At 43.0% G+C, this 27969-nt stretch overlaps 1 protein-coding gene across 1 annotated transcript in view; it reads right to left on the bottom strand.

Annotated features, from left to right (window-relative positions):
* LOC306919737 (neural-cadherin) overlaps positions 1-27969 on the bottom strand; it is a gene marked incomplete at both ends in the record, with an annotated part of 380035 nt that overhangs the window by 174090 nt on the left and 177976 nt on the right. Inside the window, 6 exons of the mRNA XM_079496290.1 lie at positions 2021-2183; positions 4028-4148; positions 9626-9769; positions 15346-15532; positions 23483-23610; positions 27645-27894. Coding sequence (XP_079352416.1) covers positions 2021-2183; positions 4028-4148; positions 9626-9769; positions 15346-15532; positions 23483-23610; positions 27645-27894 — 993 coding nt within the window. The remainder of the gene's footprint in view (positions 1-2020; positions 2184-4027; positions 4149-9625; positions 9770-15345; positions 15533-23482; positions 23611-27644; positions 27895-27969) is intronic.

A 27969-nucleotide genomic window follows, 5' to 3' on the forward strand; every position in this document is an offset into this window, starting at 1 on the left:
GCACACACACCCCCTCACCACCTCAGCAACAATTACATCTCAGGCAGGCCGAGAATGTTTCAATTTAGCATTGGAAATTGCATCGGCTGTATAGAGCCAAAATGAACTAATGTTATTTTTGCAGGAGCCTTGGAAGTTGGAACATGCACAAATAGAGTTGGTAGAAGACAAAATGTTTCAATAAGCCTTTTTTTCTCCTTTCTATCTCTGACACCGAAAAAGTCAGTCATAAAACACAGTGTATGATCATAAAACACAGTGTATGATGCCACCATATGCAACTGACATAAAGAGAGACTTCAACAGACATGAGAGTGACAGGGAGAAAATAGAACAGTGCTCATGGCTTTCAACCATGCAGTGTGGCATGTTCCCATTGGCAGATGTGACCTATTTTAAGTCATATCTGGCACATTTGTAAATCTTACTGATCTCTGATTACATACTAGTTGAAAAGGGCAATCATTTGCTGCCAGTGGTGTTTTTCTGGAATGACATGGAACCCATATGTGTATATTATTATTACTACTACAGTATATATTAAAATAATGTACTGTATATGGGTTCCATGTACATCACATATACACATTCCCATAACTGCTCTCAGTAGCAATGTCATTTCATCGAATTATACTACCAATATTGTAAATGTCTTGCTGGTGTGTCTTAGCTTGAACTCATTCTTGGCGGTTCGGTTGGAAGGTCAGTGATGTAGCCAGGGGTCACTGCGCTTGCACAGTAATTACTTGATAAAATCTGGAATTAATTTGATGAGTAGAAGAGAACTCATCCAAAGGCCAAGGGCTAGCTACCGCAAGCATGTCTTACATGAGAAGCAGTTGGCAAGAGGGGAATCAAATAAGTCTAAATTAAGTCCAGATTGAACAGATAAAATTGACAGATTTTGAAAGTGTTTCACAACCATTATTGGGCCACTGCTGAAATCTCATATTGGCAATACAATTACTCGTTAGCGTCTGGCAAAACCATACCACTAGAAAAATGTGCATGCTGCTTCAACAGCTACAAAAAAGACCATTCTTAAAAGCTGGTTTGTCTTGGGTGTTGAAAAGAGTATGCAATGTTGAATAATATTTGTTTCTTTTATCCTCTGAGGCCTTTGTTTGAAGCTTTGTTTGAATGTCTTTTCTTTGTGTTCAGCCCTCGTGTACAGCTGTATTATTTCCATGCGGTAAAATAAAATCAACAATATTTTCTGCATGTGACTTCCAGTGACAATATGAGTGTTGTATGGCAGTGCTTTTCAACCTGTGACCTCCCCCCTCAGGGGGGTCACACATGACAAACTATAATTTAAAAAAAGTTGGCAAACATTGGCCAAATTGTTAAATAATATAATAAAGAGGCAACAACTGTGAAATCTGTTGCGAAAACTGTGTTGCAAGGCATTATGAACTTGTAGATTGGCTATCTTCAAAATACTAGGCAATTTTAAAAACATTAATATTGTAATCGAGATGCATGATGAAGTCAGAATTTAGAACAGAACATTGGCGTTCTGTTCTAACACGAAACAGGTCGGGAGGGTTGAGAAAAGCCCTTCCTAGCAACGACCGTTTAAAAAAAAAGATTTTAGTGATCCCATTTTATATCGATAAAAAAATAACTTACCGTCCTCACACGTCCCAGGCACCGGCGGTTTTATTTGATAGGACGTGTGTGGACGTCCTGGGCATCAAACGTGTTAATGTATCTATGGAACCGAGTCAAACAAAATGTCAAACAAAATGTCTCAACTGGGGGAGTTCCCAGTTCAAATATGATTATTTGGGGGGGTCCCCAGTTCAAATATGATTATTTGGGGGGTCCCCAGTTCAAATATGATTATTTGGGGGGGTCCCCAGTTCAAATATGATTATTTGGGGGGGTCCCCTGTTCAAATATGATTATTTGGGGGGTCCCCAGTTCAAGTAATGATTATTTTTGGGGGGCCCCGACCTGCAAAGGTTGAGAACCACTGCTATATGGTGCAGATGAAAGGATGATAGAACTACTATACCTGCAGCACAAAGACAGGTGAGCCGTCCAACTCCTCTGTGACGCTGCCGTAATACTCGTTAACGGTGAACACAGGCGCCTCGTCGTTCTTGTTCACCACGGTCACCGTCACCGTTGTGTAGTCCTCCCACTTGCCGTCCGAGGCCAGGACATGGAGCTTGTACCTGAAAACAAGAGGCCAGGACATGGAGCTTGTACCAGAAAACAAGAGGCCAGGACATGGAGCTTGTACATGAAAACAAGAGGCCAGGACATGGAGCTTGTACCTGAAAACAAGAGACCAGGACATGGAGCTTGTACCTGAAAACAAGAGGCCAGGACATGGAGCTTGTACCTGAAAACAAGAGGCCAGGACATGGAGCTTGTACCTGAAAACAAGAGACCAGGACATGGAGCTTGTACCTGAAAACAAGAGGCCAGGACATGGAGCTTGTACCTGAAAACAAGAGGCCAGGACATGGAGCTTGTACCTGAAAACAAGAGGCCAGGACATGGAGCTTGTACCTGAAAACAAGAGGCCAGGACATGGAGCTTGTCTCTGAAAACAAGAGGCCAGGACATGGAGCTTGTACCTGAAAACAAGAGGCCAGGACATGGAGCTTGTACCTGAAAACAAGAGGCCAGGACATGGAGCTTGTCTCTGAAAACAAGAGGCCAGGACATGGAGCTTGTACCTGAAAACAAGAGGCCAGGACATGGAGCTTGTACCTGAAAACAAGAGGCCAGGACATGGAGCTTGTACCTGAAAACAAGACATTGTTTTTCCTCACACCGAGAAAACCTGTCGCCTACCAACGCTGATTTGTGCTGACCACGGACGGTCATGTCCACATTTAGAATCCGAGCAGCAAACACATTAGGCATGTAATTACCGGTTCTGGCCTTTTTTAAATGACACATACTGGAAAATACAATTCCCTCATGACATCCTGGCCTGTCAAAAAAACATGGCCAAAAAAGTGCTCTCTCTCTCTCTCTCTCTCTCTCTCTCCCCTACCTGCATCCAACACAGATGCATAAAGAGACTTCACAACAACTGCTAGCGTCACTGCGGGGTTGTGTTGCAAAGATAAATAACATAAAAATGAACAATACACAGCTCCATGAAACATTACCACACCGCACACACACACACACACACGCACACACACACACACACACACACACGCACGCACACAGTATATACTATAATCGTTGCTGTCGGGCAGAAACCTCCTATCTCCATATTCAAACTTCTTGTGTTTTTTTCTCCCCTACTCCCTACTTGATCAATGATCATACTACAGCCGTACAGCCTATGTCCATGACATCATAGTCACTGCTAAAATCTAGAATATCTAAAACCACATATTGCACACATAAAGAAAAGACCCCAGGAAAGTGTTCTAAATCTTCTAAATGTCATTAACATATATTTGTTAAGTGTCCCTTTAAACTGTCCGCAACAAACTGGGTAGTGTGAGACTTTTGGGGGAGTCCGCGGGAGTCCACAATGGTATGCTGCCACTATAATCAATGGAACCCGGCTACAATGAGCGCACGTGCTCAATTTTTCCATGTGTATGCGGGGATTACGCAGCCCTTCGACTTGCCTTCAGAGGAAAAGAAACAGTAAATACGGAACTCCCCGCGGGACGGACAAATTGTCGATGGAGCCACCTAGCTGCTTCCGTTCCGCCTTGCCCATGGGTACGATTCTGTTCCATCCCCAGTGTAGCCCCCCTCCCTAATTTAGTATAAGTGGTAACAAGTAAGGAAGAGGAAGTAAGTAAGAGGTCCAATTACTTTCCAATATGGCTGCTGTGCATCTGCCATATAGAGATAGGAGCTTAACACAATGCTCAATTAAGTAGGCTACTGTATATTGTAATGTATGTGTAAGAATTATTATTATTTCATCTCATGTTTAAACATGAATTAATTTGTCTTATCCGTGACCTGTAGGCTGCAGAAAACATTTTCTGCATCTATACCGTGATTGCAGCCATTCCGCCACGCATGCTCCTACCTCTTGTTCTGCTCATAGTCCAGAGGCTGGGCGATGAAGATAGTGCCCACTTCAGGTTCCACATCAAACACCCCTCCCGTGTTCCCCGATGTTATCTGGTAACGCAGCTTAGCATTCGCACCTGAAGAGGAGGAGAGAAGATGGGAGTCGTGACTGATGAATGGATGCGGGCGTGTACCTATCCGTTAGATGCCGCGTGGTGGGTTAGCAGGGTTAATGCGCTAAGCTTGAAAGAGCTGAGCGAAGGGAGCACTGTTGGAGCCACGCTGCATGGCCCCACACAGGGCAGACGCTTATCTCTGTTTTTTTCTGTGACGTGAAACAGATTGGGTGAACAAGTTCAGCACCAAGTACTCCCTCCTGGACGGGATGACAGTACCATTACTGGAGCTTTCCTGCAATCTATATCTGTTGATTGATAGCATCAGGTGCAGCTTTCATCAGCAGAGGGGCAGCCGGTGTCATCTTTGTTTAGTCTTATGGTACGAAGAGGCCGCAGGAAGCCCCAAATGTCCAGAAACATTGTAGCCAGTAGCCACTCATTTGCTGTACAACGGCAGTGGTGGCTGCTGTTACTAAAGTAAAAGTAAAATTTACTTAAGTAAAAGTACAAGTGGCATCAAAATGTACTTAAAAATACGGAAAGTAAAAGTACTCATTATGCAGAATGTCCCAAGTTTTATTTTATATAGATTTTTATAATGAAGCCGTTAATGTATATGTTTTGTAATAATAATCCAAATCTACAAAGTAACTAGTAACTAAAGTTTTCAAGTAAATGTAGTAGAGTAGAAGTAAAAGTAGGCCTAATGGAAATTGGAAATACTCCAGTAAGTACCTCAGCAGTATAGTACTTGAGTAAATGTACTTAGTTACTTTCCACCACTGTACCACTGACAGATCCTCAGTACGGTTTGAAATATGAATTGAAATCATAATGATGTCATTAGTTCACTAGTTCATCCTATGCTCTTTATTGCAAGAGACTTGCACTGATGTTGCAGCTGGTGACAATCATGTAAACTGAATTTAACACTTCAATTAAAGACAAACACAGGTGTTTCATCACGACACACAGATCGCACAGTCTGATCTACAAATGAGAAACTACATTTTACCGTGACAATCCACTAACAACACCTCAATATGTTAACTTTAACACAAGAATTCATGGTGTTGTACCTTGGTTTTAATTACCTGATTAAAACACTTGTAATAATCTTTTTTCACAGACTGCTTTGGTTTAATTAGCATTTCCATAAAAGGAAGGAGCAATTTATCCGCAATTACATTTTGTCTATCCAGTTAAGACAACAAATGACTCTTGTAATAGTCTCATAGCCATGAGAGCCATTTGATAAGGGCCCCTTTTAATGATACTAGACAATACCGATAGCCATCAATAACGGTTGGATTTGTTATTTTGCATTGAATAATTAATGCTTCATTATACCAGGGGTCCACAATTTGTACTGCTAAGCATCAGTGCCCTGTCGCCAAACTGTCCCTCCCTACGTTATTCCAAGCAGGCTTAATAAAGTCTATTAGACTCTGATCAACAAAACGATCCCCTTCAATGCAATTACCGGCAGGGTACAGATCCTAGGACTGCATTTTAATCGACACTGCAATACGCCACCCATTGCACTCATATGAAAGAGGAGGGAGAAACCTCAGAAGACAAGACAAGATTCGCAGCTTATTAACGAGATGAAAGTAGAGGAAGCGGAGCACGGAACACACTAATCCCGACCGTTTTGTACCGTCTGTCTGTTGGCATTTCCAATGAGGCATTAGGGGATAAACGCTCTGTGTATCCTGTCTTCCCTAACACCCCCCATCCCTCTGCACTCTCTGTGTGTGTTTTGGAAAACTGCTGAGACCCATAGGAGACGGGGGGGGGGGGGGGGGGAGTAGAAGAAGCACAGGGAGTAGAAGAACAACAAATAAAACAAACAAACAAATGATGAGTAAATGGGTGTTTTTTTGCCCCAGCTGTACTCCCTTTAAAAGCTGCACCCGTCTCACTGGGTACTTTACAAAAGCTCTTATGCTGACAAGAAGAGAACAGAGAGAGAGATGAAGAGGTAATGAGTGAAAAAGTCTAATAGACTAGAAGAAACAGAGGGGGGGGGGGGGGGGGGTGGAGAGAGAGGACAATAGAAAAAAAAATAATGCCTGCCTTAGGAGGCCACTAACATTTCCTTCACTTGATGAATTGAATGTAAAAACAGAAGCATATGAGAGTGCCAATATGCAGCTGGAGCACGACATTTAAACCTCTTATAGATATGTCAAAGTAGATTTATCTTCACATTTTCCGTAACACCCCCCCGCTCTTCATCGGTAGCAATGACCCATTTTGAGGACAGACCCTTTTACCTCAGACAGTGCCATCCCATGTCCCTTGTGCGACACCACATGTGGTTGTAGATGGGGGTATTCATCACGTGTTTGTATTATTTAATTTACATACATACATACATTTACACTACACACACACACACACACACACACACACACACACACACACACACACACACACAGCAGGATAACTGCTCGAGAAGGCATCCGGGATGTGCGTGCGTGTGCGTGTCTGTGTGTGTGTGTGAGAGAGAGAGAGAGAGAGAGAGAGAGAGAGAGAGAGAGAGAGAGAGAGAGAGAGAGAGAGAGAGAGAGAGAGAGAGGGAACAGTACTGTACAGTACGTGATGTGTGTTCCTGCATGTGTTCCGGTGCAGAGAGGGAGATTCATCACAGTGAGGGGTGAGGTGTACAGTACTGCTCTCCAGTATGATGAATGGCTCATAATATGCAGCTCCGCCTCCCTCTCCTCCTCTCTTCTGTTTCTCTCTCTCTCACATGCATGCGCGCGCACACACACACACACACACACACACACACACACACACACACACACACACACACACACACACACACACACACACACACACATTCACACACACACACACACACACACACACACACACACACACACACACACACACACACACACACACACATTCATACACATTCACACGCACGCACGCGCACGTACACACCCGCACACACACACATGCAGACAGGCGCATACACACAACCTCATTCTCCACTTCTCAGTAAAAGAGTCCACCAAATCTTCTTGCCTCCCCACAAATGAGAAGAAATGATCTGCCTGCCTGCACACGATAGACTTGTCACACAACCACCCTGTGTGCGAGTGTGCACTGCATGCATGCATGCATGAGTTTGTACCATGTGAATTTGCATGTTGTCTGATCACTGGGAGAACTGTTGGGAAGGAGTAGACAGTGCGGCCTCATACAGAATATACAGACAGAACAGGCGCTCGGGTGGAGCAGTGGACACGTGCCTGTCTGGCTGCCCACCACCACGGGGAGGTTACGGATTCAAATCCACTGTGTCTACACAAACACAACTGGCCAATTGGGGAGGGAACCCGGGCGGAGTGGGTGATAATTGTCACTGCACGCAATCCCACAGGCTGGGGCGGTATCTGTCAGCAGGGAGTGTTGGGAGTATAGGACGAAGGCTCTACCCCCTCCCGGTGGGGGCTCCTCGCTGGTCTGTGAGTCAGTCAGTATAGGATACAACAGCAGTGATAACACAGAAATGTGTGACCAGATTTGACTGAGAGCCTGCCATCGCGCAAATTACAGCTTTTCACCTGAGGAGAAAAACTTTTCTTTCCCCCCCCCAAAAATGAGTTAATAGCACAGGCAGACTCTTCACATACTAGAGCATGTCTGAAATAAGTGTCAGAGCTGAAATCGACATGTAAATATGAAATAAATGATGTAGCTAGGTGTAATGTTAGAGACCACAGAAGTGAACCTTTCAAGCCTGTTTTCTCAACTCGCTGTTTTCTGTAAGACTGGTGGGTCAAACTGAACAACCAATATGTCAATATGGAAGAAAAAAGGGGTAAAGAAGAAAAATTAAAAGGGGCAGAAGGAGAGAGAGAGAGAGAGAGAGAGAGAGAGAGAGAGAGAGAGAGAGAGAGAGAGACACCATCTTTGCACCAATAAACTGGGAGCCTTATTTGTTTCCCTGCTCTGTTTGGATCTCACTGGTGTGGGGGTGATTTTAGAGGTTAGGCTATAGGGGAAATCATCAAACACTGCATGTGATCTACAGTGCGCTGGATGGAGGCGAGTAGTTTACAACACTTTCTCGGGTGTTAAAAAAGGCTGCAGTAAAAGCGATTTATGAGTCCGCTGCACATAAAAACCCACGCAAGATAATAACGCACAGCGGTGTATGTTTTATCGAATGCGAAAATACAACTACACAAGACGATAGATGGCACCACAGCGATGGTTGTTAATCACTAGTACCAATTGTGAGGGCTATATCTATATAAAGGTATGTGTAGCGCCGCACCGAGTGCCGCGCTACAAGATTCTAGATCTGCAATTTTTTAAAAGCCGTGAAAATGTGGCGCAAACCTTTGAATATATAATATTTCAGAACAAACTTTTTTTTTTAACTCAAAAAGTTGCTTCTGGGGGGGGGGGGGGGGGGGGGGGTTGGAACAACATATTTTTAGATGGGGGTTGGCGGCCAATTACATGGTGACATGAAAATGTTTGAGAACCACTGACATAGAAACATAGGTATTTCAGAAAACTGTCAGGATGTAGAAGACATTTGTTGAATCGACTTCAGGTCTAAATGGGGTAAACAAATGTTGATTGACAAAAAAATACTTACAAATATCAACTTTCCTAAAACCAGTGGTAGAAAGTACATTTACTCAAGTACAGCACTTTTTACACAGTACAATTTTGTGGTACAGTATGTGTACTTTACTTGAGTATTTCTCAATTTCCAATACCTTTACATCTACTATATGGTACTTTTACTGCACTACAATTATTTGAAAACTTTAGCTAGTAGTAGTTATTTTGTTTTGTATTAGTATTACAAAACAGATTAACCACTTCAGCCCTACAATTCGGCCATTTGAAAAAAGCCAATCTACAACCACAACATTTCTTGTAGATCTGCTATTTTCAAATGATTTTTATACATTTTGAAATATTGAAATGGGACATTCTGCACAGTGAGTACCTTTTCTTTTAGTTATTTACGTACATTTTGATGCCAATACCTTTGTACTTTTACTCAAGTAAATGGAATTCTGGACTTTTGCTTGTAATTTCATAAATAAATATCTAAGAAATTTCATAAATTAGTGACGCATTGTGAACTTTAATTCAATTGTTTTACTGAAGTAAAACAATTGAGTACTTTTTCGTGCACATGAGATATATTTTTAATTTTATTAACCTGCACAAGGAAACATTTCTGCCTCCTCAAAGTGCCAGCAGTGCCACCACTGCATGTACGTATATTGAACTTTCTGTATTTTAATTGTCTACGGCTTCCTGCTACAGAGACCTGTTCTGTACTATGTGTTCCCTTTCTCGCTATATATTCTCTATTTCCTATTCTAAAACTCTTCCTATCGCGGCAACACTGAGTGCTCATCCAAGCAAGAACTTCGCCCACTCTTTTCACACCTGTTATTGGGTGATGTGACAATGAAGCCGATTCCGCTGCGCGACTCACTCACCCTCGTCTCCGTCGTTAGCGCTGACAGTCAGGATGGGGAAGCCCACGTCAGCGTCCTCATCCACCGCCACTTCATAGGCCGCCTGAGCAAACGCCGGCTTGTTATCGTTCACATCGCTGATGAAAACACGCACATATGCCGTGTCTGACAGGCAGGGAAAAAGACAAGAGAGGAGATGTGGGGGAGGGGTGGGGGGGAGGGATGGGGGGGGGTGGGTAACACCAGAGAGACACATGGAAAAGAGAAAAGCGAGAGATTAGAGAAAGGAGATAGGAAAATATATAATAAAAACATGAGGCTGTTCTTATTCTGTCAGCCTGAACATGCACATTTGTCTGTCAACCCCCCCCCCCAACCCCGTCGCCATGCGTACACACACACACACACACACACACACACATACACACCAGCAGACACGTATATAGCTCAAGTATATAGGCAAGTGCAAAGGACGCACGCGCACGCACGCACGCACGCACGCACGCACGCACGCACGCACGCACACACGCACACACGCACACACGCACACACGCACACACACACACACACACACACACACACACACACACACACACACACACACACACCAGCAGACAACAAAGACGACTTCCACGTGGACATTTTTTATCATTTCATGAATCGGTCTCTATCACGTCCTTAATCTCTCTATGCCTCTCTCATTCTAATCCTCGTGGGCGTCTGAGTTTTTCTTCTTCTTTCAAACGGAGGAAAACCCTGAGCAGAGCTTGGCAGTAAAAGCACCCCGAGGTGAGAGGTGTAAAGGGGATTGCTCAAAGAAAGGAGAGAGAGAGAGAGAGGCGAGATAGGGGCGAGCCAATATGATATGCTCCCTTTGATATTGGAATCAAAAGGAACATAATTTGCAATACTCTCTCTCCGAGATGAGATAAATTATTTAAGCCGGGTAGCGAGGCAGGCTTACAGTTTGTTGCACACCACGGATCGCAAGCAAACGCAGCCCTCAGAGTACTAAGAAAACAAGTCACAGCCGCCCAGGATTCAACGTGTTCAGAATGCAGCACGGAGAGAGAGAGAGAGAGAGAGAGAGAGAGAGAGATTGAGAGAGAGAGAGAGAGAGAGAGAGAGAGAGAGCAGGGGAGTCTTTGGGGGCAAATACCATCCCATAATGTTCACATTTAACCTTATATTTGCAGATTAATCTGATTCTGATTTCATCTACATGTTATTATAGGCAAACATTTTCAAACATTTTCTGTTTTCGCCCCCAAATAGTTGAGCGTTGAGAGCTAGTGAGAGAGAGATGGAGGGATGACATCAACAGATCAACAGATTTGAACTGTGACAGTGGATCCTTCATTCGTCCATGCAATATCTCGTGGTTGAATCCTTTTCCTCCATGTTTCTATCATGACCACGGCCTCTACAGTGGCCAAAAGTGACTGTTTTACCATTGCTTCTGCCCCTACCTTGCCTTGCTCCTATTCCCCCTCAGCCAATCTCCTACTCTCCCTTCTACCTGAGGTCAAGAGTCTGAATGCCCTGAGTGCAGTCACCTGTGAGGACCAGCTGAGCCTGTTTGGGTGATGACCTCCTGAGACTATTTAGTTTGTGTGTTTCTCTGTGTTCAGTGCGGTTCATAAGTGTATGTCAGGTTCTCTGTTATGTTTTCCAGTGTATTGTTATGAGTTCAGTATGCATTATTACTAGTGTTGTTTCATTGTTACTTTGTGCTTTTTATTAGTAAACTTAAATTATAATCTTGATCTCCTGCGTTTGTCTTGAGTTCCTGCGCTTGGGTCCTACAACACCTGCAAACCGTGACAGTTTACACACTTCCTTCAAAAATAGACGTGCATCAAACACAAGCACAAGCACAAGCAGGTGGCATGTCAAACACATGCAACCTGCATGGTAACCACTACGTAGTAAATTAGAATCAGAACTGCAGACTCACTCCCAATCTTCCGCCGTAGTCTGAAATCTCACCTCTTCAGACTCCACCTTAGCCCGTAGCACTTGACCTAGCCAGTCGACGACCTTGCAGGAGTGTGCAAAGTCTAAACTTATGTAATTTAGATATCATATTGTGTAGACATAGCACTCTAGTGTATACTCAGTTTTATTGTACAGCTATTCTACTGTTAGACAGATGTTATTAGGTTATTAGCTGACTTATGATCCTGATATAACATTTTTATGTATTTGATGTATTACTATGTGTTGGTCTTGCTTACTGTAAATCGGTCTGGATTAAGCCTAAATTGCCTAAATTGTAAATTCCTCAATTTTAATTTAAACATTCACGACCCTATTTTGGTCAGACAGACTTTGATATTTTCTAGACTGGAGCAGGGCGGAGTACACACACAATGAAATGGCTATGTGGGTTGGGGTGGATTCAATCATGAAGAATTAAAATAAATGATCACTTTTCGTTACCTCTAAGAGCAGTGCACTTTGCTCAGTACAAGGGCATAATTTAATAACGTCATGGAAGAAAAGCCTTGGAAACGTAATTTCTCCTCAGAACAAACTTGATGTCCTTGAGTGGGAGGTGCAGAGTCATCATCAACAACAAATCTGCAGAACTCCAAGCAGACTGCTAAGAGCAGACAATGTCAAATTAACTTGGGAGGAAATAACAAATGCAGCTAATGCATGTAACACTGGTCGTCGTTGTGAGAAGCGTTACTCAGTGTAAATCTCTCTTCATATTAAGTCCAATTCGTATTCAGCAACTATGCGTGGCAGGCGTCTGCACAATGACTGCTGAGCAGACCGATGTGACCTGATGCACAATTATTTTCTTTTTTTTTGCTGGATACAGGCATTTAGCTGTCGTTGCATGTGAGTTAGGAATCCTAACTCACATGCAACGATCCTAACTTAGGATGCAAAAACACGTTCAAATATGTGTTCCATTTAGAAGGATTCGCCAAATTGAAAAAGGCAAGCATCCTATTAAATGAATAAAACGACGTCTGATTGTTTTTCTCCTCAGTGGGTTTAACAATCAATCTCTCCATCTCTCTCTCTTGGTCAATCAATCACACTTCCTGCATCATGTCTTGTAGAGAGTAAGGAAGCTGATTCTTCACTTTTCACAAATTGAAGTTGTTTATTGTTTTATTTTTTTCACTGGGACCTGTAATGATGATTGTGTTCCCCACAAGCTATGGGATCTCTAGTCATAGTCCCATGGAACTGGCTTCTACAGTTCACATACTGTACACACAACACCATGGAGACATGGGAATCAACGGTGCAAAGTTATAAAGGACTTTGATTTAAATGCATGACAAGCAGCAGAGCCAGTAAGGCCGTTGTTGTTGTGTACAGTCAATAAAGCGCTGAAGGTTTAATTACACAATGGGGTCGGCAAGAACCCACAGTGGCACTCAGCACGCTACAGTGACATAACGACCAATTGGCGGATGGGGGACATTTTATGCAGTTATGTGGCCACTTCTCATGCATTTTTCACCGTACTGAGGCTATGGGATCGGTAGTCTCTGTTCCAAGTCTGCACGTAGTTCGGATATGCACAGTTTGGGTGCGACTCGAAACATAATAAAGCAGGGTTGTGTGATCTCTTCGGTGTTTATCTCTGGGCGTAGCTCCACCAACTGAAGTGGGCCAAAAAAGCAATGGAAGAGCGTGTTCTCACTATAGAGCGTCGCAGTCCCGCCCCCTTTCATGACGACGCCAGGCCCAGGAAATAATTCCCAATGCATTTTTCCCATAGACATTTCAAAAAGTATTTATTTAAAGACCTTTTAGGCGTCGTACAAAGCCAACTCGAGTTGTGACAAACACAATATTTTGGACTACTTACTAATTATTTGTTCGGCCCAAAACATGTGTTTATTGTCATGATTTGTCACAACTCGAGTTGGCTTTGTCCGTAAACGTCTTTAAATAAATTATTTTCACCGGACACAGGGTAGTTTCCCTGGTTGGACGTAGCGCATGGGAGGAACACGGTATTTGAACCAGTTCCTTTCCCCTCCGTCAGGCGCACCGGCTGGCCAAGGGGAGGCAGTATAGAGACCAGGATTACTGCATGTTCTAGCGTACCTACGCTAGGGGACATGGGGATAATATGCAAAATCCCCACAGGAAGGCCCTTTCGCCAACCCCACCTCGTGTATGGGCACTGATGATGCGGAGGAGAGAACACGTCCCCAACGCCCACAGGAATGGATCCATTTGTGTCTGTTTTTTTACCCACTGGAAGTCAAATTAACAGAGAGAATTTTACTGTGTAGCTTTGTCAGTGCGAAGGTTGGCACACAAAGCCATTGGTTTGAGGTCCAATTCTGTAACCTAACCAAATCCACTTCTTCTGTCACCCATATCAAAACAACGACCTACCTGTACAATGTGTGTTTAGTGTTTACAGACTTGTATTAGTGCAGGGCAGGCACAAAGCATATGTGTGTCCTTGTGCTTCTCTAGCTGAGCAGATGTCAACAAGGCTTTGCTTTCAAATGATGTGTTTGTGCACAAATATGAAATGTGCGTGCGTGCGTGCATGTGTGTGCGTGCGTGCGTGCATGTCTGTGCGTTTGTGTGTGTGTTTGCATTATGTGTGCGTGTGTCACAAACACATTCATTATGTGATATTCTATCACCCACAAGTGTTTATATCCGTTTAACATTCATAAAATACATAAATAAAATGAATGAAATCCCACAGATCATCTTCACCTTGGGCCCCACACACACTGCTGAATATTTCAGTTTGGTGTTCACGCTGTCACACATATCATAATAAGCAAAACTTGGAGAGACTGTCCATTAATATATTCTATATTATTCATGAATACAGTATAGTTTCTTCTGCTTCATCAATACCTTGTCTGTGTCCCTCTCTCTGTCTCTCTCTATTAAACGTCGGGACACGGATGCTTGCGCCGTAAAAGATCTGCAGTGTTCATTTACCTACTCGCACACTCGCAGAGTTGAAGTTAGCACTGAGGATTTTAATGTGTGCATGCATTAATCTGGCAGGAGGTGACAAGGAGAAATGGCCTGGAGTCCTCAGAGAAAGCGATGAGCAGATGTGTTTATGCGTGTGAGAGGGAGAGAGAGAGAGAGAGAGAGAGCTTATGGCTGCCGCTCCCCTCAATGAAGACTCTTAAATGAACCCTAAATGACATCTAGAGACCAGCTGTCTAAAAGCTACAGTATATCTTCTCCTCCGTCTCCACTCCAATTGCCCTTATTTCTAATTCCAATGTGACCCGCACCATGAGTAGGCTATAGTATATTCAATTAGAATCCAGTCCTTGTCATTAAAAGCACTGCTAGCCTCTAGGGAATTGGAATTAGTTCTGTAGACTTCATCTATATAAGCAAATAATTGTTATAATAATCCATTAACCACTCTTATTCCACAATGGGCTGACCTCGTCATTAGATGATATTATGAATCTGCATACCCCCTGTCTGGTGGCTAGAGTTGTAAATGGCTGTAGTTGAATAGATGACCCTGGGCATGGTCATATCATATACAGCCATATTTACCACACATAATATTGTTCGCCTTACTGAATATGTACACATGGACATGTACACGCACATAGACAGACACACACACACACACACACACACACACACACACACACACACACACACACACACACACACACACACACACACACACACACACACACACACACACACACACACACACACACACACACACACACACACACACGCACACTGTGCCATACCAGAGTTGGGCTGTCCATGTTTCCCAGGCCGGGCAGACTCCCAGCCGTCCACCGACTGGACCTCCAGCAGGTAGGAGCCTTTGGTTTCGCGGTCGAACACGGTCTCAGTGTAGAGGGAGCCCAGTTCTGGGTCGATGCGGAAGTACTGGTGGTCCCCGCTGCGGTCAGCCAGCAACGAGTAGGAGATCTGGTCAAAGCAAATGAAGTCAAAACCATAACAGAGGAACAATAGGAAAAATCTAATTCAGAATGAGAGACATTAAAAAATTGTTACTAAATTAACTCATTCTCTGCCGCGCATGCACACTTGCTCACCACCGCCGCAGCCTTCAATCGGACGTTTTATTTTGATTCACCCCGGTGAACCGGAAGTAGTTATCATTATCAGTTATCATTATGGATCTGCCGCTGGAGACTTTCGCTTTTATCAGAAGCGTTAATATAGTAACCACAAGGTAGCGTGGATTTCTTTATTGAGCTCCTAACATCGACGTCCTGTATAATACAAAAACGTAGCTAAAGATTGCGGTTATAATGGAAGTGGACGCCGTGGAAACATTTCATTGACCGACCACAGTGGAAGCAAGCGTTGCTTTGAAAACTTGTGAAATGGGACATTCTGCATAATAACTATTTTTACATTTGTTACTTTTAAGTACGACATTTTTTGATAACCTTTCCACCACCAATCAAAATGAAAATGATAAGTGGTGTGCCTGGAGAAGCAGGTGCTCTGACCACATACTCCACGAGTCGTGAGGACCTGAGACTGCTCCAGTCATCTTCTCTCTCAATTTCCTGTCTCTCTAAAACACTGTCCTGTTTAATAATGCTGAGAAGCAACTGAAAATAAATTGCTGTTCACCAGCCTGCAGCCTGTAACATTATAGATTTCTCATTTGAACTGGACCACAGTATTTGTAAATGATGAAAGCCAAGGCATTTATTTCAGTCTTGAAAAAAAAGTCATAAAATCTAATTGGTTTCAGTGACATCTGAATACTTTTTCAAGTTTGTGTGGAAATGTTCCTTCAGACATTTCCAAACCAAAATAAGTTTTAGTCTTACCTGTACACAAGATGTAATAATAAAGTACAACGTTGAACCTTGAACACTGATCATTTCCCAGTGCCTTCTAGTTCTGGCACAATCTTGCGCCACTGAACACAACATACCGGTGTGCTTTGTAAGGGCTTTTGTTTTAATGCTGTGCACACCTACCCTCTCTCTCTCCAATGTAGTTGTTTTGCCTCAACTGTTAACCCCCAGAGTTGATCTGAGGAGGGTTTACATGTTACAGTACAAGTGAGAAACCAGTAAAAGCGACAAGGGACGAGGCCGGGACAAGCGCGCGGCGGCCCCGGTTGGAAAAAATATATAATAATAATAATAACTAGAAAAAGTGCCCTTCTGGGCACAGGTCTCCACCAGGAGGATAGGACTGTGTGAGATGTTTGGCAAAATGTTTAGGAGTAATATAAACATGTTGGATTGGATGATTTGAGGCATTTTGTTCCAAAAATGTGTTTTGCAAAAATCAACCTGTTGGTGGCGCTATAACAGGCCAATGTGAAAAGGGTGGGATATATTCCTCAGCCTAGTAAGAAAATGTGTGAAAGATTTCACGTAAATTGCATGCTGTGTTCATGATTTGAGGCTTTTGTTCCAAACGGGGCAATCTTGCAAACTGTGAAAGCCAATTATAGCCAATTAGGATGGAATAAGAAATATCGGACAGATCCGACTTGAGCACATGACCATAGAGATACTGTGTAACGATTTGTGAGATTTTTGGACAGAATCTGGAGGAGTAATATAAAAAAATGTGTTTTACAAAGGTCGGCCTTCTGGTGGCGCTATAAAAGGCAGATGCGGAAAATGCAGGTCAAAGGTTTGTCCTTGGCCTCTAGGGAGTGTGCATGCAACGTTTCACGAAGATCGGTGCAGTTTTAGGTAAAAAATTTGAAAAGCTGCCTCATGGTGGCGCTATAACAGGCCGTTCTGGAAAATGCGGGGCAGAGGTTCATCGTTGGCATCCAAGGAGTGTGTGTGCAAAGTTTGGCATCGACCGGATTAACGGTGCCGGAGATTAGCTGTACACAGACGGACGGAAGGAAGGACGGACGGACACACACACGGACAGAGTGCAAAACATACTCTCTCCCCATGCCTTCGGCCTGGTGGAGACAATAACTACGGCGAACGGGAGGCCGACGCACTGACCGGGGCCCACCAACAGCCGGCGATCGCCACCCCAGCCCCCGAAGACACATTTCACCCTGCCGGCCGGGCCCTGGGGGCATTCCATATCACTTGAGTTGACCAGGCCTCAAAGGGATCCGGCCGCGGCAGGATATAGAAAGATGGTGCCATGGTGGATCTGAAATTGCTGCAAAATAGGCTTAATTTACTGCCTGTAGACTAGAGTCTATTGGCGTGACGCTGTTCATTCCTTTTTACGGTCTATGCTTCCCACCCATGAACACAGCTAATTGTGTTCACTGAAGCACCTGGCCAAGCCGGAGGCACCTAGGCACCTAGTCTCACCTAGTCTCCACGGGTGTGGCCGTCGAGTACCCTTGCCATGTCACTTCTACACAAAACATGAAACTTACCTCTGGTGTTTTCTCAGAGAGAATACCATGCTACTTATGGCCACTACACACTGCACAATATTTGCTCCAATTATGCTGTCGGGGAGCTTTTTTGGCACTCGCCGACAAAACCCCCGATCTGACGCAAGATTGGGCTTTGATCGCTGACGTTTTGCTCGCTGTCTCAGAACGAATTTCATAATATGAATGAAATTCGAAAATAAAATAATATTCAAATGCTAAAATTGCCATTCGAAATTGTCCTGTGCTTCCAGAAATAAGGTTAATGAACAATACTGCTCCGATGCCTGTGTTAATGCTCAATCTTGAAACAACAAGAAAGTGGCCGCACATGCCAATAGCCAGAGTGCCAATACTTTTATTAGGACATCTACCCAGAAATATACATATTTGGCTGTGGTGATATGTCATGAAGACTCTGTCAATCTATGGTTATTATAATGTGTTTCTGATATGCCCTGCCCTGCTGGTGCTCTGCTCGAGATAATGTAGGCCATAATGTAAGCCAAAGTATGAGAAAACCGCCAGCTACTTGTTAGAACATATTGTTTAAAAAAGTATTCATTCATATCGCATCTTGCTCATTTCTGTGTCATGACTCACATAACTCCCACATGACTCACATCTTCTATCCACATTATGTACGGTACACAGAACATCCTCTATATGTGGTTAATAAACTTGCCGTGTGTCACTACCTCGTTATCTTGCTCTCCGACATCGCTGCTCATTACGAATGAGTAATGAAACCAAACTTTTATGATTACGGTACTAAACTACAAACTGGTATCACGCCTTTCCTTTAACCCATTCAGGACGGGAACCCCTTCTGGTGTTTTAATCATTACCTGTATGTCATACTTGAGCTATTGAAACATAGCAGATCTACAAGCTCAAAGTGCGGCACTCGGTGCCGCACTATGAGCTTGTAGATCTGCTTTTTTTTTTTGTTAAATCGTGAAAATGTGGCGCAAATCATTGAATATATTCAGGGCGAACATTTTTAACTCAAATCCTTGCTTCTGGTGGGTTCCTGGAACAACATATTTTCAGATGGATGCAGGGGTAGACTGGCTACAGGACGTACCGGGCATATATATTCCCGGTGGGCCGCGACCGTAGGGGGGCGCTCAAGTTATGATATGATAAAAAAAATATTAATAATTAAAAAAAACACAAAAACCGCAGACCACCGGGACCACTGTACCGGACCACTGTATCAGTGAGTGACAATTATTAAACCCTCTTATCTTGAATCCTTTTGCCAGCATCATTCTTGTGAGAGCAACAAAGGGTTGTGTAGTTGTCTGTTGGTTTGTATCATTTACTGTATGTTGTTCTGTAAAAGTGGTGGTATTAGGGCTTGTTTGTTTGTGTGCCTCAACGGAGTTTCTGCTATCTGCGTGCTGGTTGTGGTGGGCCGGTCTGGGCCAAATTTGTGCGAAAATGACCGGGCCGAATTTTTGTCCCAGTCCAGCCCTGGATATAATTTTCGGGCCTGTTGAGAACTCCACTAATACCTTTGGGGTGGGCCCGTCTAGAGTTTGAATGACAGGTATCAGTGAAAAGGCAGATATCAAAGAGGAAGAACGGGTGGGGAAGGATCAACATATGGAATGTCAGAACAGGTCAGCTCCATATGGAGATCTAAGGGTTTTAGGTAAGATGTAAAGTTGCTGGCCGGCTCAATATATACAGATCTACAGTAGGTGATGATCAGTGTTGGGCATCGTTACTTTTGTAAGTAACGTTGTTAGGTTACTGGATTACTGCCCATAAAACTAATCCCGTTAAGTTACAAATGACCTTCTGAGAAAAGTAACTTGTTACTTGTTATATAATTCGCCACAATCACCAGCCTATACACGTAGGACTGGACAGAAAATGAGTGCACAGAGTACAGACAATATGCCATGAGGCTGTTACGTTCCAACCAGCCACGCCGCGCACCGCGGCGCGCATGAACAACAACAGCAACATAAACAACAACTCGTGGGTCTGACCACGACCCACGTATGAACTAGAAAGTTTATAAGAAATGGCTCGGTGGCACGGCGGCCATCCTTGCAGGCAGTGACAGTAACAGTACTGTAGAATGAGAATCCTGTAACCCGTTCATGTTATTTTGGAGGGGCAGCTGTTGTTGATGATGAATGATACTAGCGTGAAACTTATACAATTAATTAACTAGTACTCACCTAATGGCGCTGCCACGGAGGATCTACCATGTTTAACGTAATTCCAAAGTATTGTTCCATCTAGACCCCGGGGGTCCCCCAGCCAAACAGCCTTGCAATCAAGGCAGGCCAGGGCAGGGCATGACCCACACCTTTACCCCTTCCCAGCTGGCAAAGGATGTCTGTCCCCACGTAGTCTCTCAAGCCAGACTATCTCTTACCAGAGAGTCTGGTAAAAGTTGAAAACAGGAAGCTGATCACCTCGCTCTATAGGCCAGAGGGGTATTCAAACCAATCACAACGCAGTGTTCAAATAAATGCAATTTAAAATACATGTACAATTTCCATTTCTGCTATACATCTAGCTAGGCAGACTTAAACTAAGTTGGTTCACAGTCACAGTAGGACATATTTACATGACTGCACAGTGCACAGGCGACTCATTTTCAGAGCTAACAAACTACAGACGGGAGCATTTTGAAAATTGTGGAAGCTAACACGTCTGTGTTGAGAGACTATTTGCTATGACACACTGGCCATCGCTCCAAGCATCACAGACTCTTCTTCCTCCTGTCTCCCAAGCTGTGAAATGAACTCTCCCCCACCCCAGTCAGGGCTACACACTCACTCCTTCAGACTCTACAGTCTGCACTCAACCCTCTAGCACTTGTTCATGTTATGTTATTTATATAGTCATATGTTTGCTTTACAACATATTCTAATAATATTATATAGATAGCATGTTGTTTAGACAGATGCAGCATGCTATGTTTGATGTTTACCTGGTAACTTAATTGCTTTGACCACTTACCATATAGTCCATGGGCCAGACATCTGTACCATTAGAGTGGGAAAATCCTATATACAGTAGGCTACTAAATATAGGGTCAATACGAGTAAATTAATATACTGTATGACAAACTTTCCACAGGAGTATAGCTTTTCATAATTATTGAACATTTTTGTTATTTCCGACTATTAGAATAGTCATTGTTTCCAAAAAGCTTCGTGAGCAGTGGAGGCCAGACACCAGATGCTGATTATTCTGTTCAAAATTCTAAAAGAAAATGTCACAGGTTTAAAAGCCAAAAACTGCGATCAGATGAAAAACACTACAGGCATAATTATTATGATTTCGAAAATGGAGTGTTCTGAGCTTGACATCATGGACTATTAATTGTTTTTCTACGTTTACCCTGTTGTTTGTCGATAAAGGTCCATGCCATTTACTTTGCACTTAGTAAATCACTCTGGATAAGAACAATTGTACATTGTAAATTGGCAATTATAACACATTGTATTTAATAATTGTGTCCAAATCATATTGCACAATTTCTGAGCTTCAAGTAGCAATACCATAAAATAGAAATGTTCTGTCTGGACCTGTTCAAACTTTCACTTGAGTGAATGTACAAAAGTATAGGCATCAGTACAGTACAACAACAAAAAAAGCTGATAACATGTCACAATGCAGGATTGTTTTAGAATATCCAAAATTATAAATGATCAACAAACTGTAACTGTAAGTGAAAATTGCACTTATATACTTGAGTAAATATACTGCTACTCGCTGAGGATCTGCTATTTAAAACACAGCAATGTGTTGCCCAGAGCACCAGACAGTCAAATCCTCACAGTGCGTTGTAACAGCGGGCGATAGCCTGACATATTTTCCGGGAAGTGCGTTATTTGTCTACGGGACCCGGCAACTAATGGCGATAGCAGGCGAAGAGGCGATAGTCAAAAAGTGGGCGGAGGAACGAAAACATCGTCCGGCAATAGCCAATAAAATTCATGTGTTGCTTTGTTTACACTCCATACCACCAATAAGGACATAATGACAGCAGGAACGCCCACTAGGAGATTTGTATCGCCCAGAGTCATTCTCTGAGTTAAATGAACACTCCATAATGTTCTTCTGAGCAGAGAGCCACGTCTCACAGAAGGATATTATCTCAATGTACTACTTTTAACTATGACAGTGTACAAAATGGACTCTGCTGTGTACAATAATCCACACACACACACACACACACACACACACACACACACACACACACACACACACACACACACACACACACACACACACACACACACACACACACACTCACAAACGCGCTCGCGTCAGCCATAGGTCTAATGTGACAGATTTTCAGAGCACGCTTATTTAAATGATCAATCAGTCGATTGTGTTCTGGCTTGGATCAATGGAACTAATGAAGTATAGGGTACTTTCAGTGAATGAAAACACATTATATACAACATACATACATACATATATATATATATATATATATATATATATATATATATATACATAATTATATATATATATATATATATATATATATATATATATATATATATATATATATATAGGACATGCGTGACATGTTCTGGGAATGTGGAGTTCAAGATGTTTTCCTCGGATTGGAGCAGGTTAATGTTGCGGGGCGAGGGAGATAAGATCAAACATACCTGGATAGAAGAGATCTGGAGTAAACCAAAAATTACACACACACACACACACACACACACACACACACACACACACACACACACACACACACACACACACACACACACACACACACACACACACACACACACACACACACACACACACACACACACACACACACACACACACACACACACACACACACACACACACACACACACACACACATCCAAATGGCCAAGGTTGGGATTGGCTGTCTGCTCTAATGGTATTATTTTGAAGTTGGGTAGAGACTAGAGAGGTCTTAGTGTAGAGGCACTTAGGAAAGTATGGATTTCCTGTCTGCTCCACAGAAGGCCAGGCTGAATTGATAAACATATGAGTTGAGAGGTGAAGGGGTGCACTCTCCCCTGCAGCAGTGTGTGCATCTCTCCTAATCAGTTACCTCAATTGGGCACGCTGAAAGAGCAACACCATTTATAAGAGAGATGTTTGTCTTTTTTTTATCAGTGGTGGGAAAAGTACTGACATTTTGTACTTAAGTAAAATTATTAATACCACAATCTAGAAATGCCCAGTAAAAATCCAGTATTTAACACATTTTTGGCATCAAAATATTATTAGCACTCAAGTTCAAAATATATAAAAAATATTTTGAAAATAGCCCAACTACAAGCATGAACTAGTACTGTAGATCTGCTATTTTGAAATGACCAAAATACATACAGTATAAGGCTGAAGTGGTTAGTGTGTTTTGTAATAATAATTATCAAATGTATAATAATGTAAAATTATATACAGTACTTGAGTACATCATGTATGTACTTTACGGATTTTTTTTCCCGGATGTGCAAGTTTGCCTTTTGTGTGTGCGTGCTCACCTTGCCATTAAGGCCCAGGTCCATGTCGTTTGCGGACACCTGGAAGACCTGAGTCCCTGATTCGGCCCCTTCTGTGACTGAGGCCTCGTAGATGGACGAGGTGAAGAAAGGAACATTGTCATTTACATCTAGAGAAGGACAGAGAGAGTGAGAGAAGAAGTGTCAGGAATAATCATCTGTTTGACAAGCTGCTTCTGAACGTTAGTGAGTGGAGAACAGAGACAACCAGAATTAAGGTTTGGCATAATTGGCACAAGCAGTTGCAGGATAGTTGATTCAAGGCCAGAAGCATTTTATTAATGTGTAGAATAGAGCAACCCATTAGGTCTAATGCTAGTCCAGGAGCCATTTTTGTCGTCTTTTCTCATCACAAATGTCTAAATCTATGAATTACAGATGGAACCTTGAATCCATTATAGACCTTCTCCTTCTAACCTCCCTGTGGAGGAGTTAAAAGGCTTTCTTATTAAGATAGATAATGGAAAATGAGGAGAGATGGAAAGGAAAGGGGGAGAGAGAGAGAGAGAGCGAGAGAGAGAGAGAGAGAGAGAGAGAGAGAGAGCGAGCGAGAGAGCAAGAGAGGGAGAGAGAGAGAGAGGGGGGGGGTGTGGAGGTCTGTACAAAGAAATAATTTCCGCAGGTTGTGCGTGCGTGCGTGCGTGCGTGCGTGCGTGCGTGCGTGCGTGCGTGCGTGCGTGCGTGCGTGCGTGCGTGCGTGCGTGCGTGCGCGCACATATGTGTGTGCGTGCCTGGGAGGTTCAATTGGAGACCAGGGTATGCTGGGTAGACAGCCAGGTCCATAGGCCATCAGCCAGCAGATACTGCAGTATTAAGTAGTGATGATGATGATGTTGATGATGATGGGGAGTTAAGCCTGGTTAACAGCACTCAAACATCAAGCCAACCAAAAGGATGCCAGGTTAAAGAAACAGCATTCAGAAGCACCGTGACGATAGGGTGAGGGGTGACAACATCAAAGCAGCCCAAACCCTGAGCTGGAAACAGTGGTGGTACTGTAGTTTAAAATGTTGCTTTAGCAGACAATGGCCGAGCTACACCAGGCCTTTCAAAGGGTGTGTGTGTTTTTTTAATTGATGCTGAAAAGTAACCGTTTTGGATATTTGAGCTTTCCACCTGACAATATGTGACCCCTTCCAGTATTTTCAACCACAAGTCGGCTCTAATTAAACTCCACAATATACCAAAATAGCTTCTTCTTCTTTTTTTTTGTGGTTTTCGTTTTTTGCCACCATGTGTTCAGGCTGTCAGTAAACACAACATCATTCTTGTTGTTTGTTTGTGATGGCTAGTAACTTTGAATCAGAACGCTTGCTTAACGCTTTAAATGGACATGCACAAGGCAGTCTCCTGGAAGGATTTATTTTAGATTTCATACACGGTGGCAGTGACTCGGATTTAGAGCTCACGGACACGGATGAATCTGACGCTGATGATGAAGACCATGGCGTTGTTTTCGATCAAATCAACAGGAGTTTGTGTTGTGATAACGAGGAGGAGGACGACGAGACTGGAAGGACAGCTGGGCCGGGTGGTGTACAGGTCGGCATCGCCTCGCTTTTACTTGTACCAGAAGTGAATAATGTCGCAGTGGACCGACCGACCAGCAGAGATGGAGAAAATAATACACTTTGATTGCGGATGTCATAAAAGATCAAAAGAGAACGTAGAACAGCCGCATTTGTCTTGCAGTAAACAACTCGATCCAGACATGATCTGGGAGACCCGAACGGACATGGCATCTTTTACAAAGGACCAGAAATAAAAATACAGTAATGTTGCAAAACTAATTTTAAAAGTGCAAAATTCAGTACGTCAACAGTGTTTGTGTTGAATACTAGGGATAAAAACTAAAATAAGCACATGGAAATGAAAGCAATATTATTGGTATTATACTGTAGCAGAAGGTGGCTATGCCTAGCGGGGGAAATAATCTGTGTTGTTTCACACTTGTGTTGTATGTGTATTATTATAATGTAGTGTTTTATGTTGATTTTGCCAGTGTTGCCGGCAGCCATTCGCATTTTTCAATAATTTAAGAAAATAATGAACTTCTATAGTTGCACTCTGCACTAGCCTGTATGCACGTATGTTTGAATGATGTGCTGCCTGACAAGTCTAATCCTCATGATAATTAATCAATACTATGCTTGCCATTGTAAGCTTTCTGACATGCATGTGACTAAAACCTTTATTTTCTCTCTCTCTCTCTCTCTCTCTCTCTCTCTCTCTCTCTCTCTCTCTCTCTCTCTCTCTCTCTCTCTCTCTCTCTCTCTCTCTCTCTCTCTCTCTCTCTCTCTCTCTCATTATAGGGTTAATAGATCTTAATTTAGTTATATAATAGTTTATAATAATAATAATATAATAGTTTTATTCTTGAATAAAACAGTGTTGTCATTTATCTTATCTTGTTATTCATTCACATTCTCTACAGTGTCAGTGACAACCTGACATCACATCTACATTCCTGAAAGCCATCGCTCCCTCTAAAGCCCAAACCACACCAAAGGGTTGGGTCGGGACAAAACTGTTTTTAAGGTCAACCACACCAATGCAACTCATTGAGTTGCATTGGTGTGGTTGACCGTAAAACTGTTTTGAGATATCTCAAGTAAAGTACAAACTTTACTTGAGTATTTACAATTTACAATACTTTTTCTTCTACTACACTACATCTCTCATCCAAATATTGTACTTTTTATTATGTTTAGTTAATAGTTAGGCCTACTTAGTAGATTCAATATTATTACAACGTCAACCCTATATGCATATGCGTTGCGATGTGACGCATTGTAAGCTTGTATATCCGCTATTTTCAAAATATTTTGTATACATACAGAAAAATTGGGACATTATGCATAATGAGTACTTTTACTTTTGGTACTTTAAGTAGGCCTACATTTAGAGACCAATGCTTTTGTACTTTTACTTAAGTGCATTTTGAATTCCAGATTATTATTTTTTCTCAAATTTTGATGATGATTTTGTAACCCATTTTTCACCCAGTGTCAATTGAATCCTGAGCTCTACACTCCGCCAACCTGGGGAAAGCAACGGACTGACCTCATGCTTCCTTCAGTGCATGAGCGTCACCTAACAGGGGGAGTTTCCCTCGTTGGACGTAGCCATGTAAAATAGCTAACCAGTGCTGGTTATTTAGTTAGGACCCACAACAGTGGTGTTCGATACAAACTTAACCGGGATGTAGAAACCTCTACTTCAATGCTCTACGGTTGCTTAGCCATTAGCCAGTTATTCTGTCCCATCTAGAAGACTCGTGCCAAAGGTAATAGAAGCTATCCAAGGTATATGGGTTGTAAAGCCAGATACCTTGGTTCGTATGTGTTGACATGTTGGAAATACTGCGTGCGTTGTTTGGTATCTCCAACATGTCAACACATACGAACCAAGGTATCTACAACCCATATACCTTGGATAGCTTCTATTACCTTTGGCATGAGTCTTCTAGATGGGACAGAATAACTGGCTAATGGCTAAGCAACCGTAGAGTATTGAAGTAGAGGTTTCTACATCCCGGTTAAGTTCGTATCGAACACCACTGTAGCGCGTGGAAGGAACACGTTATTCCAGCCAGTTCCTTTCCCCTCCATCAGGCGCCCCGGCTGGCCAGGGGGAGGTAGTTTAAAGACCAGGATTAGAAACAGAGTGTTGCAGTATTGATACTTTTACTTAACACTTACCGGTAGTCTGCCATTGGCGTAGATCTACGCAAATTAATGGCAATTAATAAATGTTACGCTCCCCGCCAATGCCGTAGAATAGATCAACGGCAATTGGTCTTTTATAGTGCTTTTGATTGATCAAGTCATAATGCTACTCACATTAGCATCAGGTTGCTACAGTGGCTGGTGTTGTCAATAACACTGGATCGCGCCAACTTGCTCGCTGTGCCCATAAACACGCATTCTATCTGTTTCTTTCAATCGCCTGTATCTCCTATTCCTTGTCCCAGATGGCATTTTTGGTCAAAACAAGGTTTATTCCACGGCGAGAGCCGACAATGTGATCCTTCTGCATCATGTTTTAGCAGCACCCACGGTAAATATGGAATGATGCTGCATCGTCACACACCCCAACATAAGATCATAACATCCGGTCTAGATCACAAACGCAGTCCCATCACCTGTGACATTGATGTAGACGGTGGTGAATGCTGCCAGGGGCACGGCCGCAACATTCTGGACGCGGACCCGCAGCATGAAGTTCCTGGTGGTCTCGTAGTCCAGGGGCTCGGCAACCAGGATGGAGGCCGAGCTGTCCTCCCGGTTGGGCGTCAGGTAGAAGCGGACCGGCATGTTGGTCTCCGGCACCATCCCGTCCTCCAGGTTGTATGTGACTCTGGGATCACCCAGCGGAGACGTGGCCTTGATGGTCTGGATGGGGATAGAGGGACACGTTTCATTGCAACATTTTAACATCTTACAGGATATGGGCATCCAGATTAATTT

The sequence above is a fragment of the Electrona antarctica genome, assembly GCF_951216825.1.
Source record: "Electrona antarctica genome assembly, chromosome: 3".
NCBI lineage: Eukaryota > Metazoa > Chordata > Actinopteri > Myctophiformes > Myctophidae > Electrona > Electrona antarctica.